The 17,190-nt window shown below is 51.1% G+C and overlaps 1 protein-coding gene across 1 annotated transcript in view; it reads right to left on the minus strand.

Moving 5' to 3' along the window:
• The window catches only part of KIAA0556 (KIAA0556 ortholog), a 213,244-nt gene that overhangs the window by 92,617 nt on the left and 103,437 nt on the right, over positions 1–17,190 (minus strand). Inside the window, exons 8-9 of the mRNA XM_014542952.1 lie at positions 9,202–9,469; positions 2,961–3,092 (exon numbers count right to left, since the gene is read on the minus strand). Coding sequence (XP_014398438.1) covers positions 2,961–3,092; positions 9,202–9,469 — 400 coding nt within the window. The remainder of the gene's footprint in view (positions 1–2,960; positions 3,093–9,201; positions 9,470–17,190) is intronic.

The following is a 17,190-nucleotide window of genomic DNA, read 5'->3' on the forward strand; positions in this document are numbered from 1 at the left end:
TGGGGGTTAATGGGGGGATGAGGACACATTTGTAATACCTTAATCAATAAAGAAATTAAAAAAAAATACCGGCTCTTCCACAAAATACCGACTTCTGTGCATGGGCCATGAAGTTTCAATCGCACTGTATGTGCGCCTGCACGTGGTATTTTGTGGAAGAGCCCCACTCAAGGGGCCAAAGAGCCGCATGTGGCTCGCGAGCCGCGGTTTGCCGACCACGGCTCTAGGCAAGTAACTCTCATGTCCTTAGCCCCGGTCTCCTCATCTGTGAAATGGGAGAACGGGTAACAGTCTCTATAAGGAAGTTGTGAGAGTTTGCTGCCTGTCACCCACTCCCTCTGCCTCTGCCTCTGCGACAGCACCAGTGTCTCCTTCACAGAGCCTCCCTGACCTAAGCCAGGCAACGAGAAGCAGCTCCGAGGCTTTGCTGACAGCTGTGAGGACAGTGCCAGCTGACCCGGCCGAGCACTTGCCCGGAGCCAGGTGCTCCTCGAAGCAGTCTATCTCCCAGCCCTTCAGTCCTATAGCAACACTTGCAGGAGGGTGTTATTCACATCCCTGTGTGGTGGAGGGGAGAATGAGGCCCGAGAGGCTGAGGAGTCTGCCCAAGGTCAGAGCTAGACGGTGGAGGGCAGGGTTTGCACCAGGTGGTCAGGCTGCAGTCAGCCATGCTACTTTCCGCCAGGGTTGCTGGGCTGGTGGGCTGTAAGCCCAGAGCTGCTGGTGGCATCGCACCACCCCTGTGAGCTTGTCAGAGAATGAAGGGCACGGAGAAGAGTGCAGAGCCGAGAGCTGGAGAGGGGCAGGTGCCGACACTTTAATCACCTGGATCTGGCTGTGCCTAAGCATCACCCACATATGGACATTTTAGTTACATGGGTTGATATAGACCCGGGATGGGGAACCTTTTTTCTGCCAAGGGCATATTTATAACATCATTCTCGGACCATACAAAATTATCAACTTAAAAATTAGCCTGCTATAGTGGGTCAAACATTTAATTAACTCACCCCTAATGCCTTGGCAGGGCCAGACCAAATGGATGCTCCCACCCCTGATATAGACTCTACCTTGCAGCCACTTTTTTTTTTTATCATCTGCCATCTAAAATGTCTTGTCTTGTTCAGTCTTTCCTCCCAGGTGGGTTCTGGGTTGTGATAGGGTGATTCAGAGAATGCCTGGGTGCCGGCACTCAGCCAGAGTGCTGGACTCAACACCCGGAACAGCCACACCCCGAGGGAAGGGAGAGTGTGTACGGCCCAGCTGCCTCGCCCCCGGGGTGGGAGCAGCAGCCAATGTGGGGGCTTGTGCTCAGCCCTGCCCCCAGCTCCCCAGCCAGGTGGCACTCCACCGCCCGTGAACTTGCTTGGTGATGAAGCCAGTTTGGGCCCTTTCCTTTCCATCCCCTACCAGGAGCCACCTCCCAAATAAATTACTTGCTCTTGAATCCCCATCTTGGAGTCTGTTTCTGGGGGAATCCAAACCAAGATAATATTTACACAGCATGGAACAGATGCTCACTAAGTCAGTGGGAGCTCTGCTATTCCCCCGCCTCCTTCCATCTGCCCTGAGCTGCTGGGGAAAATCTCCAAGCTCAGGCCCCAGGCTCAGGTGCACGGCCCACCTCCGGACCATGACTGTGGAGGAGGGGCTGGTTCCCACCAGCGGGTCCCTGGGCCTGTCCCTGCAGGAAACAGTCCCTCCAGCTCCCTAGTAAACATGAATGAAATGCCACAGCCACAGAGGTCAGGGCCCCTGACTCAGCCTGTCTAACAGGGCTGGCTGGCTGGGGCTGGATTGTGCCCAGGGCACCCCAGGGCCCCAAATTCCTGACCAGGATGCCTTGAGGTCTTTGTGATCCTTTGGTCATAGAAACCAGAAGCAAGGGCCCCTCCCCACCACCCAGAGCCACTCCAGCCACTGGATTTGACCCCGGGTACCAGGCTGTGATGATTTCTCTGCAGCCTCAGTGTGTGCAGTCTGCTGGTTAGGGACACAGCAGTGAAGTTACTCCACCAGCGATGGAGGCCTCCACCTGCCACTTTCCAGCTGTGTGAGTCACCTGCCCTGTGCCTCAATTTCATGTCTGTGAAATGGGGACAATCACAGGACCTACCTTGAAGGCTAGTTACAGGACTGTAATTTACTTATATGATCTGCTTACATAAATTACATATATAATTTACTTGCATATGATATAACCAAGGGCTTGCGACGGTGGCTGGGTCACACACTCAGTATAACCTCTCATTTCATTAGAAGAGCAGCAGACTGACTCTTCATTATAAGCTCTTTTGTACCTTTAGAACTTACTGCCCTTTGCATGTATTTTTACCCACATAAAGTAAGCAAATTAACTGAAAAATAAAATAAATTTTCAATTTCTTGTCATAGAACAAGAAAGTGGGTGTGATTTTTATGTGTTCACTGGTCTGGGCCTCGGGGAGCCCAGGTATTTGGTCAAACATTACTCTGGGTGTTTCTGAGAGGATGTTTTTCGATGAGATTAACATTTTAATTGGTAGAATAAAGCAGATGGGCCTTCACAGTGTTGGTGGGCCTCATCCTATCAATTGAAGGCCTGAATAGAACAAAAAGACTGACCCTCCCTGAGGAGAGAATTCTCCAGCAGACCGCCTCTGACTTCCTCTGCAGCACGGGTCCTTCCTGTGTGAGGGCCTCTGAACTACAACATTGGTTCTCCCTGCGTCTCCAGCCCCTCCAATCCACCCCGCAGATGTGACTGGCAGCCCTCACAACTGCATGAGGCAATTCCTTATTCTCCCCCTCCCTCCATAGGTTCTGTTGCTCTGGAGACCTTGACTAATAATACATTTGCAAAAGGTCAGCTCCGACCCTGGCAGAGACGGTAATGAAGCCAGGCCTCCTGCATCACAGCACCTACTGAGAGTGACCCAGGCCCAGGCCCCGCCCTGCTCGGGGGCCCCCAGAATTCTTACTTGAACATGGCCTCTCCCGGTCTGGGAACACAGTGGGGGGCTGGGGAGTCGGGGTTGGCTCTCGTTTGCTGGGAACGAGGGCCTCAGCATTGTCCTTTCGCTTAGCAGACAAATTCCTCTCCTTTTTATTACCTGTAGGAAAACAATTGTTTAGACGTCAAACACGGCGTGCAAGCAGAGTTGGGACATTCTGCTCAGGCATCTGTTTATTTGTTCGTTCATTTATTCATTCAACCAATATTTACTGAACCCGACCCCCTGCCAGGCACCATGCTAGCTTGGAATCAGAGATGTGGATAACACAGACAATGAAACAAGTTTGCTGAGACCACCATGCATTTTGGCAAATAGATGAAATATTCTAGGACACACACAGGCTCTCAAATTTTAGCATTTACGAGTAGGTGTTGGGTTTAACTGGCAGCATGGTAGGTAAAATAATGGTGCAACCAAGGCCCCTAGAGCTGAAAGAACGCAGCAAAGCACACCTCACAGCCTGCGAGGGAAGGACGGCTGGATGGAGCAGTGAGCAGGGCCGGGCGGAGGGCTCTGGGACCAGGGCAGGAGAGCACGCAGCCTGCAGGACGGCAGCCAGGTGTGCAGCAGACAGTGAGGTGGCCCTCCCGGGTGGCCAGGATGTCACCAGGGACACGAAGCTGGGGAGGGAACAGCAAGTGCGAAGGCCTGACAGCTGGAAGGCATGTGGCAGGTGAGCGGCTGGGGCCTGGGCTGGTGAGTGGACAGCGAAGGGCCCATGGGCCACGCTTTAGAGTCAATGTTTTCCAAAGCAGGGCACCTGGACCACTGGTGGGACAGGAGATGATTCCAGATGCCACATGGACAAACAATGTTTTAAGCAGTTATACGCCTGAATGTGTGTGGAAAAAAATGTAACCAACATATCAACCCTTGATTTCGTGAGCATAACTGCTGGAACCATCCTAGAATTATAAAGAAAAGAAAGAGAAAGGCGGGTGGGAAGGAGAAAAGAAAGGTTCTAGTTAAATAACAGCTAACATTAGAACAGTCGGTTTGTGGAGATGGCAAAAAATTGTGAGGAAGGTTTGCAAATGGCTCAAGTTTAGGGAAAAGGGCTCCAGGGCCTCAGAGCCAGCAGAGTCGGAGCAGGAGGAGGAGGGCATGCTCAGGACCACAGGGCGGGAGGCAGTGGCTGAACAGCATGAAGCACGGGCAGGGGGAAGAGTTGGCACTGGAGGCGGGACCCGTGGCCTGGAAGGCAGGAGACCTGGAAAGTACCTATTGAATGAGGAGCGATAGGTACCAGCAGAGGAAGTCCTGGGGCTCATGGTGGCCCCAAGGAGAGGGAGTCCCAGGATCAAGGGTCCTGCAGGGTCTTGGGAGCTCAGGGAAGATGTTGGGGACTATGTGGAGTAGGTCAGACTTGCCCTCACCCCTCCCCACTCCCCTTTTGACTTCAGAAGGGCCTGTGTTTCTCTGCATTTTTGCATTAGCTGCTCCCTGTTGGCCTGACATCCAGTGCCCAAGGCAGCCCAGTGTGTGGCAACCCACTGTGTCCAATGGGGCAAGACAAGGCATGGAGAGGGGCAAATGCCCACAAGACTGGCTCCCCAAGAGCTGAAAACATGCTGGTGACAGTAAAAGTGACAGGCTCTTGAGAGCCCAGGCACCGTTAGGTCCTTGGCACACACGTCTCAGTTGCCACCCAGCCATCCTAGCAGATAGACCACGGGCAGCATAATGGCCCCCAAAGATGGCCACGTCCAAGCCTGGAACCTGTGAACATGTTAGGTTACGTGGCAAAGGAGAATGAGCCGGGCTAGTCCGCCACATTAAGATAAGGCGATCATCACAGATTATCTCAGGGGACACACTGTGATCACAGGGGGGCCTGGAAGGGGAAGAGGAACAGTTCAGCTTGGAATGAAGAACTTCTAAAGACAGTGGTGATGACTGCACAACAATGTGAGTGCCTTAACAGCAAGCTGCTCCTACAAATGATGCAAATGGTAGATTCCACATTACGTATATTTTACCACAATAACAACAACAAGCGCGCGCACACACACACACACACACACACACACACACACACACACACACGGGAGGGACAGCAGAAGAGGAGGTCCAGGGGAGCTGTGACTATGTAAGAAAGGCACAGAGAGGCAACGTTGCTGGCTCTAAAGATGGAGGAAGGGGCCTGAGCCAAGGAAAGCGGTGGCCCGTGGAAGCTGGAAAAGGCCCCAAAACAGGTCCTTCCCTGGAGCCCCTGAGGGAACACAGCGCTGTCGACACTGTGATTTTAGCCCAGTGAGACTCACATCAAATTTCTGACCAACACGACTGTGAGACAGTAAATTTGTGTTGTTTTAAGCCTCCATGTTTATGGCAATTGATTACAGCAGCCATGGGAAACTAATACATACTATTACCGAGCAGGGCTCTGAGGCCAAGCCATTTGTTCAAGGTCAAGCGATGACCCAGCATTGACCAGGGCTATCTGGCTTGGAGCCCTGTCCTTAACCACTCTATTCCCTATCTACGGTCCGCCTCCTCTCCACAGACAGTCCTGCAGACACTGTGGCCAGGGGGTCTGCCTTAGCCATCAGAAGTCTAGAAAGGATATTTCCCAGGCTCCAAGGACCCAGACTCCTGGAAAGGACCTGGGATCACTGCTGGCCTCAACTGTACCACACTCCCTGGCCCTTCTTCTATCCTGGGGTACACCCTCTCTTCCCTCTCCAAGCCCTCTCTCTGTGCTTGCTGCTCCCTGCATGGGATGCTGTTCCCATGGCTGCTCCTCCTCCTCATTCCTGTCCCAGCTGAGACACCCCTCCTCTGGGAAGGCTTCTCTGACCCCTACCCCAACCAGTGGCCTGTTTTAGCATCTTCACAACTTCAAGGCTCTGAATTCCTAAGCTAACGCAGCCCTCTCCTTTCCCAGTTATCGGAAAATAACTTCTGCCCTTCTCTGTGCTGCTCGCTCACTGCCTCCACTCACAAGGAGGACAAATGGGATGGGAGCAGGGGCAGGAAGCCATCAGGGCTCAGCCCTCCTCCCTCCTCCGGCCGCCCCACCGCTCTCAGGGCACACGGCCTCCTGCCGCCACACTGATGCCGCCATGGTCCAGTCCGCCAACATCTGTGTGGTAGGGGTCTGTCTGCTTCGGGGGCAGTCCCAAATAGCCACCCATCCAGCTCTTATCAGCAGGAAAGGCAATAACTCGCCCTCCTTGTGTCAGAGCCCCGGGCCTCTCTCTCATTTGTCTCACACTCAGAAGGAAAACCAGAGGGTGGGGGACTTACGGGCCCAGCTGTCGCTTTGGAGCCATCTGGTTTATTTGTTTAGCCCAGTGATTAAGAGCGCAGGCTCTGGGCTCAGAGTGCGGGAGACTGGATCCCACTCTGCCCCTTCTAGCTGTGACCTTGGAAGCTACGTGACGGCTCTGTGCTTCAGCTTCCCCGTCTGTAAAACAGGTAGTTTCCTCGGGGTTGTGGTGAGGATTAGATGGAGGACTAAATGTACAGCCCCGAGAATAGTGCTTGGTTCATGTTAATAAGAACTCGAGAAATACTGGCAATTGCTATTTCTGTGTTTTCCCTGCTAGGATGAAGAGCTGTAGGAAAAGGGACCGGGCCAGCTGTCCCAGCACCCTGCCTGGGAAAGGTGTGTGTCCAGTGAATGAATGAATGAATGAATGAACGAACGAACGAACGGCCCAGAACAAGCACCGCTCTCCAGGTTCCGGGTGACTGGCCTTGAGTACAAGCTTAGGGCTAGTTCAGACTCCAGCCCCACGTTGGGGTCTGCAGAGACCTGAGAACAGGCCCTGGGCCTCCCTCCTGCTCCTCTCAGGGCATCTGTCTCCTGCTGGGGCTCAGGAAGAGGTGCTGATGAAAGGGGCAGATGGGGTGGCAGGAGGACACAGCAGGCCCCTCTGTGCTCACAGACAGACATCACCGTGGTCCATGCAGGGCCTGCCAAGCAATCTCATTGTGAAAACTGTAAACTGTCAAGAAAGTAAAGTTCCCTCTTTGTTCTATGCCCAGGACCCCTCTCACTGCCTAGGGTCCACCAGCTCTCCCTCTGGGGCTGGTCCTCACACCTGGAAGTGACTCTCATGCCCCCCCCCCCATTTCCAGGATGGGGGCTTGGTCAGCCTCCTGACAGGTCCCCCCCTCCCCGCCCTCTCCACCTTTCCCCCTCCCCACAGCAACATACCCAGTGGGGGCACACAGAAGCATCAAGGAGGCTTTAGGTGGGCATAGCGCCTTCATTTGTTTGACAGAGATTTTCTGAGTGCTGGAATGTGCCAGGTGAGGGCTGCAGGCGGGATGCAGTGGAGGGTAAGAGCAGGCCTGTGCCCTAGCAGAGCTCACAGGGCAGGGGAGAAAGACAGCTGGGCCAGCGAGCCCCGCGCCATGATGCTGCTGTGGGAGCAGAGGAGGCACCAAGAGTAGGCCGTGCTGGGAGCGCAAAGAAGGCTTCTCGGAGGAGGCAGCCTCTGAGCTAAGTCTTGAGGGGAAAGCAGGGAGCCCGGTGTCAGGGTTCAGAGTGGCGAGGAGAGGAAATGTGGTGATTCAGTCCAAGGGAACAGCCCACGAGGGGCCTGCAGGTGAGAGACACATGTCTGAGGGACAAGCGTTCTCTCTGGTGACATCAACCCCTGGGTGTGGCTGCCCGTTACTATGTCCCCCCAAACCTCCTATGTTCAAGTCCTCACACCCAGCACCTCAGAACGTGACTGTGCTTGGAGACGGGGTTTCTGAAGAGGTGATTTAGGTAAAACAAGTCAGTCATGGTGGGCACTAATCCAATGTGACCGGCGTCCTTACAAGAAAAGGAAATTAGGACATAGACACACATAGAGGGACAGCCTTTGAAGACACAGCAAGAAGACAGATGTGTCCAGGTCAAGGGGAGAGGCCTCAGAAGAAACCAACCCTGTCAACACCTGGACTTGTAGCCTCCAGAACTGGGAGAAAATAGGTTCCTGCTGCTGTTGAAGCTGCCCCAGCCTCGGCCTATGGTCCCCTGGGACTGTAGTCCCCCCGGCCTGTAGTCCCCCCCGCCTGTGGTCCCCCTGGCCTATGGTCCCCCTGGCCTGTGGTCCTCCCTGGCCAGTGGTCTCTCCAGCCTATGGTCTCTCCAACCTGTGGTCCCCCCGGCCTGTGGTCCCCCTTGGCATGTGGTCCCCCTGGCCTGTGGTCCTCCCTGGCCTGTGGTCTCCCCAGCCTGTGGTCTGTCACGGCAGCCCGAGTGGACTAATACAGTGGCTGATTCACACATCCCCCATTTCTCTCCCTAGCTTCACTCATGCTGCCCCCCTGGCTGGGCTTGAAATCTGGTTCCTGATAGGGAACCCCAGCAGGAGGAGCAGGAGAGGCCGCCAGCCGCCAGCCGAGGTGGAGAACAGGACTGCAGCAGGCAGGCCCGGCCGTGCCCCACTGCGTTTCACTCTACTTTCCCAGGTCTTGTCTGAAAAGCCTCCTCTGTGGACAGCTGTGGTTTCCGTCTGCCCTGCATGCTCTCCCAGTCTTCAGATCTGCCTTGATTTTCCTTTGGAAACTTGTCAGTGCATGAGTTCTGGGTGGTGATAACCACACCCATAGCTGGACTGGCCAACCAGAGCCACAGTAACGGGCTCAGAGATGTGACCCAATGTGGGCTTCAAATCCAGGGCTGGGACTTTTGCTGGAGCTTTTAGTAAGAAAAATCCACTTTCTGATGGAGTTGCAAAGCCATCAGAAGCAGTGTCTCAATTCTGTGTCTGTATGCGGAGCGCCTACCTGAGAACTGTACCAAAACAAGACAAAGAGGGCAGAGGTGAGAGGGAGGAAGGGAAGGAGAAGGAAAGGGAATGAACAGAGGAGGGAGAGGCAAAGGAGAGAAGAGAGGGGAGTGGAGAAGAGGGAAGGGAGGGAAGGGCAGGGAGGAGGAGAGGAGAGGAGAGAAGAGAAATGAGTCCTGCTAAGCCCTGGACTCCTCAGTTCTCCAAGCCAACACAGTCCCTTTTGCTTAGCCCAGTTGGCGTGTAGATGCATAAAGCAGCCCCCACACTGCCAGCCATGTACCACCTGGGATTTCAGTGTCATTTGAGGCCTTTGCCTCTTGCAACCAGCAGAGACCTGACTGGTACACCTCCCTGGCCCGTGGGACGGTCTATCCAAGCGGAACTCACAGTGTGGCTGGACACTTAAGTCCGACTTTTGGATCCAGAGACACCAAAGACAAGGAAACGCCACACAAGGCAGAGCTCACCTTTGGAAGCCGGGTTGAATTCCAGCACCACGAGGGTGTCTGGGCCCCGGGAAGGGTGTCCTGCCGTCTCCTGGTCCTCAGGAACATCCTCCTGCACGGAGTCCCCCCTGGAAAGAGGGGTGCCATGTCTGGGACTGCCCCCCAGGGCCTGGTCCTCAGTCTCGGGCTCAGAGAGCACATCCTCTTCAATGGAGTCATACTCGTCACTGGAACAGTCCTTTTGCTTCCTTTGTAGATTTACACTAAGTTCTAGGCTTTTTCTGAGCTCCTGCCAAAGGTCAAGAAAAGTGAGAAAGGAAATATATCACTTTGATAAAAATCATCTGAAATAGATCTTTAGAACCAAAGAACTATTCCCGCCAAACTAACATTTACCCAAATCATCTCAACCCATGTGTTGTCATCACTTTGAAGACGAGAAAACAAAAGGCAGGAACACAAGCAACTCTGAACAGAACAGTGTTTACAGTATTAACTGTGCTGTTCACATGCCTGGCCTGCCACTAAGAATGTGTGTGCATGCACACGTGCATGTATGTGTGTGCACACGTGTGTGTACATGTGTGTGAGTGTGAGAGAGAGAGAGATGTTTTGGTTTGGGGTTTATTAAAACAGACTGTGGGGTCCTGCCCACAGTTTCTGCTTGGGTGGGTTCTGGACAGAGCTGAGAATTTGCATTTCTAACAAGGCAGTGCTGGTGCTGTTGGCCCAGGGACCGTATCTGAATATGAAATCCCAAAGGCTCCAGATGAGCCTGAAATTCCAGATGGTTAATGTCTGGTGCACGGTTGTGGGGGCTGTCCTGTGTACTGGAGGATGTTTAGAAGCACCTAAATGTCACAATATTTAGTACTTAGCTATTACTGCTTGACAATTTTTTAATGTGTTTTGTCTCATAAGATTGCAGATTTACAATTTTAAGGCCAAGAATTAAGACAAGAGTGATCAAAAAATTTATCAACAAAGCCAGGATACTTTTGAAAAAGAATATTACTACATTTACACTGGGAGAAAAAATGTAAAATGGACTATTTGGGCAAACCAGTATGTTTGGTTAGCCTAGCTAGACCACCCCTGGAGCCCGAATAGTATCTAACAGACGTGGGAGAAAAGGAAAGGAATCAATAAAGGTTTGGTGGCTAACAGTGGCTGGGGTCAGCTGAATATGACTCCCCAAAGATGTCCAAGTCCCAATCCCTGGCCCCATGGCTCAGTGAGGGCTTCTGAGGAAGTGAGAAGCACTGCGTGGAAAACTGATCGTCTTAGAAAAACAATCCTACACAGACCAGTGACAAACATGCACATTAACGTGCTGCTGGTGAGGAAGGGAGGAGCATGCTATTGGGAGCTAGAGGAGAGGGAATCTGTTACACGGTGGCAGGATCGCAGCGGAATTGTGTCCTACATTATGTGGTAAGTGAAACTCTGTAAATGATGGGCTTGGATATTTAGCTGAAGAGATTTCCAAACCAAGTGTTGAAGCTGCAGTCTGGTTTCTTCTTGCTGCATTGGAAAAACTGTGAGAGGAAAGAGATAGTCTGAGGGGAAAATTATTAAGTAAAAAGGGATGTGATGATTTGGGAAACTCATTCTATTTGGGTTGCAAAAGACATTAAATTAGAGATACCCTGTCAGAAAGCATGTTCTGGAGGGAAAACCAAGGGGGTGACTCAACAACCTTTGGCTAATATTGCAGAGGAACCAAAGTTTAGAGCATTCAATCACACTGAGGGCTCTTTGAAGAGATCAGACATGGGCTTGTGGATCCCCTTAGATATCTCAGCCGGCGCCAGGAGTAGAGATGGGATTATCCAGGAAAGATCTATGGAGGAACTTGTTGTCTAATGGAATGAATTCTAGAGGCATACTAGGAGACCCACATGGTTTCTGAAAATGTCATCCAGCAGAAACACTGCCAGCTAGAACCGAATGAGAGAGAGAAAGGAGAAAATAAGAGAAGGCTGTCAGACACCCAAAATCCTACAGGCAGGAAACAGGTTGATAACACGACTTCGCTGAAGTACATTTACCCTTCAGGAAAGAGGAAGGATGACTCCAAGAGTGGAGCCACGGGCCCAGAGGGGGAGCCCTGAGCCACACAGAATTATTCTTGGGCCTTGAAACCTCATGGAGTTGGCCCAGTGGATTTCAAGACGGCTTGGGTTTGGTGACATCCTTCCTCCTTTCATTTTCTCCCTACTGTGATGGGAATTGCTATAACTGCTCTCCTGTGCCCGACCCACCATTGTATTTAGGAGCAGATAACTGGCTTTCCAGTTTCGCAAGAACACAGATGGAGAGGAATTTGGCCCTAATATGGGTTAGACCCAGAATCTCACCCATACCTGATTTAGATGATAAAGGAGACTTAGACATATTTTGGACTTGAGTTGATATGGTAATGGGTTGAGACTTCTGGGAAACTTGGGATGGGATGAATGTATTTGTATGTGAGATGGAAATAAATCTTTGGGGGCTAGAGGAAAGACTGTTGTTGGCTGAATAAGTGGCCCCCAAATATGTCAACGTTCTAATCCCCGGGACCAGTGAAAATCCCTTTACATGGCAAAAGTATTAGGGCAGAAATAGAATATAATTATAAGAAATATTCATCACACTCTGTTAACCATGATTGTTTTGTTCTGATTAAAGAAGGCACATTCTAACCTGGTTGGGAGTTGTTCACCTGGAAATGCAGCCCATCCTCCCCATCTGGGAGCTGCCTATTATCATGGAAAGAATAACAATCTTGCCCTAGACAGTTTGGCTCAGTGGATAGAGCCTCAGCCTGCAGACTGAAGGGTCCCAGGTTCCATTCCCATCAAGGGCACATGCCCAGGTTGTGGGCTCGGTCCCTAGTAGGCTGCAGGAGGCAGCCAACCAATGATTCTCTCTTATCATTGATGTTTCTATCTCTCTCTCCCTTCCTCTCTGAAATCAATAAAAATATATTTAAATATATATATATTTCCTTTATATAAAAAAGAAAGATTAACAACCTTGTTGCAGAAACCAGAACCGTCAGCCCTTTGAAGACCCCCAGCCCTTTGCAAATCTCCATCCTGCATTACCTGCAAACTGCCCATTTGGAATACCCTTTTGCCTACTTCCCCATGTGATCTTTGTCCTTCAACCCAATATAAGCAGCTGGCTTATAGGGAGGTGCAGACCAGATTTTTGTGGATGACCTGCTGCTCTCCCAAACCTCTGGCAGTATTGGAATAAACGTTCATACATGACTCAACCCTGTCTCTGCTGAATTGGCTCAAGTAGTGACAGGCAGCCCAGACCCACTGGTTGTCCAGTTACAAAGGGACTTCGCAGATGTAATTAAATTAAGGATCTTGAGATGGGGGAGATTATCCTGGATTATCCAGACAGGCCTGATGTAATCAGAAGGGTCTTTGTAAAAGGGAGGCAGGAGGATTAGAGTCAGAAAGAGAAGATATAAGGATGGAAGCAGAGGTCAGGGAGGAGGAAAGATGTTACACTGCTGGCTTTGAAGGAGAAAAGGGATTCTCCTCTACAGCTTCCAGAGGAATATAGGTCTGCTGACATCTTTTTATTATTACTACTAGAGACCCGGTGCACAAAATTCTGCACTCGGAGTGGGGGGGTCCCTCAGCCCGGACTGCACCCTGTCGTGGTCCAGGAGCCCTCAGGGGATGTCCGACTGATGGCTTAGGCCCCTCCCCGGCTTCTGGCTGAACGGCGCTCCCCCTGTGGGAGCACACTGACCACCAGGGGATAGCTCCTGCATTGAGCATCTGCCCCCTAGTGGTCAGTGCATGTCATAGTGACTGATTGTTCTGCTGTTCGGTCGATTTGCATATTAGCCTTTTATTATATAGGATAATTATTTTATTGATTTCAGGGAGGAAGGGAGAGGGAGAGAGAGAAACACCAATGGTGAGAGAGAATCATTGATCAGCTGCCTCCTGCACGCCCCCTACTGGGGATCAAGCCTGCAACCTGGGCCTGTGCCCTTGACTGGAATCAAACCCGAGACCCTTCAGTCCACATGCTCTATCCACTGAGCCAAACCAGCTAGGGCCTGACATCTTGATTTTAGACCAGTGAAACTGAATTCGGATTTCTGACCTCTAGCACTGTAAGATAAACCACTCAGTTTGCGGTATATTGTAACAACAGCAATAGGAAACGAACAGAGCTGTCTATCTATTACACCTTCTCCCTCCCATTCTGCCTAATACCAAGTACCATGGTAGTTACTGAGCAAAAAGAACACTGCCTGGCATGTAGTAGGTGCTTGACAAATATTTTCTAAATGATTGTTTTATGTGGGTGACTAGGTAGTAGCCATAAGAAGGGGTGGAGAGCACCCAGGTGCCTTGGAGGTGGCATAATGATGAGACCCTTAACAAGTTACTAACTCCTCCAATCTGCATTTTACATCCATAAAAATGGGTTAACAAATCCCTGCTTCACAGAATTGTTTAATAAGTAGTGCTCTGAATCGGGGATGACTTTGCCGCCCAGAGGATATGAGGCAATGACTAGAGAAGTTTTGGATCACAACAGGGCAAAGGCAGTGCCAGTGGCATCTAGTAGGTAGAGGCCAGAGATGCTGCTGCACATTCTAGAATGGTCAGGACAGTTGCCCACATGAAGAATTATCTGGCCCAGTGTCTAGTGGTGAGGTTGAAAAGCCATGCGCTAAAGTGAGCACATATTCATCAACGGCATTAAAAAAGATAGTAACAAGGCCTTCTAGCTGAGGGCATTGAGGTGGTCCATGCAACCTTCCTAAAAACCAGACTGAAGCCGTGGCTCATGTCTGATGGTGGTGGGGAGGTCAAGGGATTTCCTGCTCCTCCACAGGGAAAATGAGTTCCTGGGTGACCTGAAGTTTAACAGCTTCAGTATTAGGTTCTGCACAGGTGGAGGCAAGGCCAGGTGAGACAGCAGGGGGCAAGCCTCTCTCTGGAGCCCCGACATGCTTGCCGGTCACTGTGGAACAAAGCAATGAAACAAACGGGCGCCAGCTAGCTGGGACGCTCCTCGCTGGGAGGCTGCTGTCACTGCCCAGGAAATCCCAGTCACCCCAGGGCCCAGTCATCCTCTCCGATGTCCAAGGCAGAGTGAGCCCCCAGCACCGCCAGCTCCAGGGAGGATTTGGGACATTAGGATTCTCGAACCCATGGCCAGCTGAGCAGGCTCCCTGCAGCCTCTTCATCATCGTCACAATGTTGCAACCCCGCACTTTAAGTGACTGAATTTTTGGAGTCCCCCCCAAACTGGAGAACTGAGGCCTAGAGCCTCTAAGCTGACCCAACCTGCTAGCAGCGGTTCTCAACCTGTGGGTCGCAACCAACGGAAAACACATATAGCATATCAGATATTTACATTACGATTCATAACAGTAGCAAAATTACAGTTATGAAGTAGCAACGAAAATAATGTTATGGTTGGGGGTCACCACAACATGAGGAACTGTATTAAAGGGTCGCGGCATTAGGAAGGTTGAGAACCACTGCACCTGCTAGAGTGATTGAATGGCAGAGCCGGGCCTTGTGCCCTCAGCCACTGCTCCTGCTCCCTCTGGATTACCCAAGTATGAAACTGACTCTCCTGCATTGCCATGGCCCCGTCAACCGGGAGGGCGACATGGCAAGTGCCATTGTTAATGAACCGTTCATGCAGGCATGCTGCGGTGCTGCGCTGGGCGCTGATGGGCTGATGGGGAATAAGGTGGCAAAGCCGCAAGCAACCGCTGCCTAAACAAAAAGAGACGGCGTTCCAGATGTGGCCAGGACTGTGAGGAAAGGGACTGACTGGAGACGGGCGGGCGGAGAGTGGGTGGGCGGAGGGAGCCTGAGGAAAGCTGGCCAGGGGAGGCTGGGGGACAAAGAGTCACCCAGTGAGTGTCTGGGGCCCAGTGTGCCAGGCAGGGGGGACAGCAGGGCCAAGGCCAGCAGGTGGCAGTGACCTGAGGGTGGTCACTGCACATCAAGTGAAGGGAGGGCAGGGAGCAGGGGTCAATCAGGGCATAGCTTTGTAGGCCTCAGGGTAAAGCTGTACTTTGCTTTATGGACACGGAGAGGCCACTGAAAGGTGCTAAACAGAAACAGAACATGATCTGATTTCTGTTTCTACAAATCACTATGGTGCTTGGATACCAAGTTGGCGCCAGGGTGGAGACAGGGCGAACAGTTGCAGCTGCGGCAGCAGGTGGAAGATGAAGGTGGGAACGGGAGATGCATTTTGAGATGTATTTTGGAGGCAGAGATGACAGAAATTCATACTCTTTGACCAAGCCCCTCTAAAAACGTATCCTTCACTCGTAAGTATATAAAGATTGTTGGGGCATCTTTATAATAGAGAATGATCCAAATGCTCACCAGTAAAAGGTGCTTAAATTAATCATAGGCAGGCACTGACGGAGCCTCGGGCAGCCCTTCCAGAGAACGAGGTAGATCGTGTCCACTTTCTCAAAAATAGCAAGATACACATTTAAGAAAAGAGAAGCATGTCATTATAAACCCAATTTTAAAAATAATTATTAGTTTCTGTGCATAAGAAAGCTCTGGAAAAATCATCATTAAACTATCAACAATGTCTCTCTGGGGGTGACATTATGAGGACTTTCTCTTCTACTTTGCTTTACTTAATTTTTTCTTATAAGCCTATTCCTAATTTTATAATTAGAAAATAATGATATATTTACATTTATGTTTAAATCTTGTCCCAACTCTTGCAAAGAAATACATTCCCCACAGGAGTGGGAGGGACAGCGGTGGAGGACCCTGGGTCCTCAACCCGGGACACATCTGTCCCCAAGGGAGTGACTCAGACGCAGCAAGCAGCAGCACCCGGCCCCGGAGGTGACGGAGGAGTGTCGGTCTGACTTCGTGTATCCAGTGGAGTGGTCCAGACTTGAAAACAACAGGCCACCAATCCAACAGGAAGAAACTCAGGAAACATAACCCCATGAGCCCGTCTCAGGAAAAAACCTCCCGGATGAGAAAATCCAAACGATGGCGGTGCCACCAGAATACAGAGCACAGCCCGGAGCAGCGGGCGCGGACCTGGTGGTGGGCGTGGAAGCCGGTTAGAGACCGAGTATCCTAGACAACTGTGCACATGTGCGTCACGGGGCAAACTGCAATGTCAAAACCCAAGCCCGCAGCGTAGCTAACGGAAACCAGAAGAGGGCAGGCGGCGTGGCACAGCCCTGCCTCATTTTCCGAGTCAGTGAGTCAATTCAAATCCCTCTTAAACGGAAACAGAGTTTAAAAAGATGGGCAACTCTGACCTCAATGTTTCTTTCATAATTTGTTAAACTGGTGAGATATTTTCAGAAAAATCTCTTGTAATAAATTTTAATTTCAATAATTCCCCTTTTCCAATTTGATTTTACTTCTGTTCAATTAATACAAATTTAAATGCCATAATTGTATTTACAAAATATACATGAAAAAGAAGCCTAAATTCTGCATGGCTGGCATCTTCTTCACAAAAGAAAATAATACGTTTGCTCATACCAGAGAAGCAAACCTTAGGAACCACTGCCCTTATAATGCCTGTGTGGTCTAGAACCTTCTGTCCGATGGCGGAGGGGGATGAACTAAGGAGCAACACGCCCTGGAGAAAGCGCTCAAAGCCCTTCCTTCCGGAAAGGTGAGGACCTGGGTGCAGGCTCTGAAAGCCCACTTGCAGAGACTTCAAAGGGACCCCGGCTGCAGCCGCCACCAGCTGCTTTGAAGCTGCCATCCAGAAATTTCTCTGTGAAAAGTAACTTTATAGCTTTGCTTTACAGCCTTGTTATGTGCAATTTCAATGTTTAATGTTTAAAATGTTAAGTTAAAGCCCTTTCAACAGAAAGCCCTCTGCAAGGAGCCCAGGTCAGAAATGTGCTGGAGGGAGTGGACGATGGGACTGCACACAAGTCGGACCCCTCGTGGAGAGCCAGGGAGGGGACAAGGGAGGGGCCCAGGGAGGGGGTCAGGGAGGGGGCCAGAGAGGGGG

The sequence above is a fragment of the Myotis brandtii genome, unplaced genomic scaffold (assembly GCF_000412655.1).
Source record: "Myotis brandtii unplaced genomic scaffold, ASM41265v1 scaffold317, whole genome shotgun sequence".
Lineage (NCBI taxonomy): Eukaryota > Metazoa > Chordata > Mammalia > Chiroptera > Vespertilionidae > Myotis > Myotis brandtii.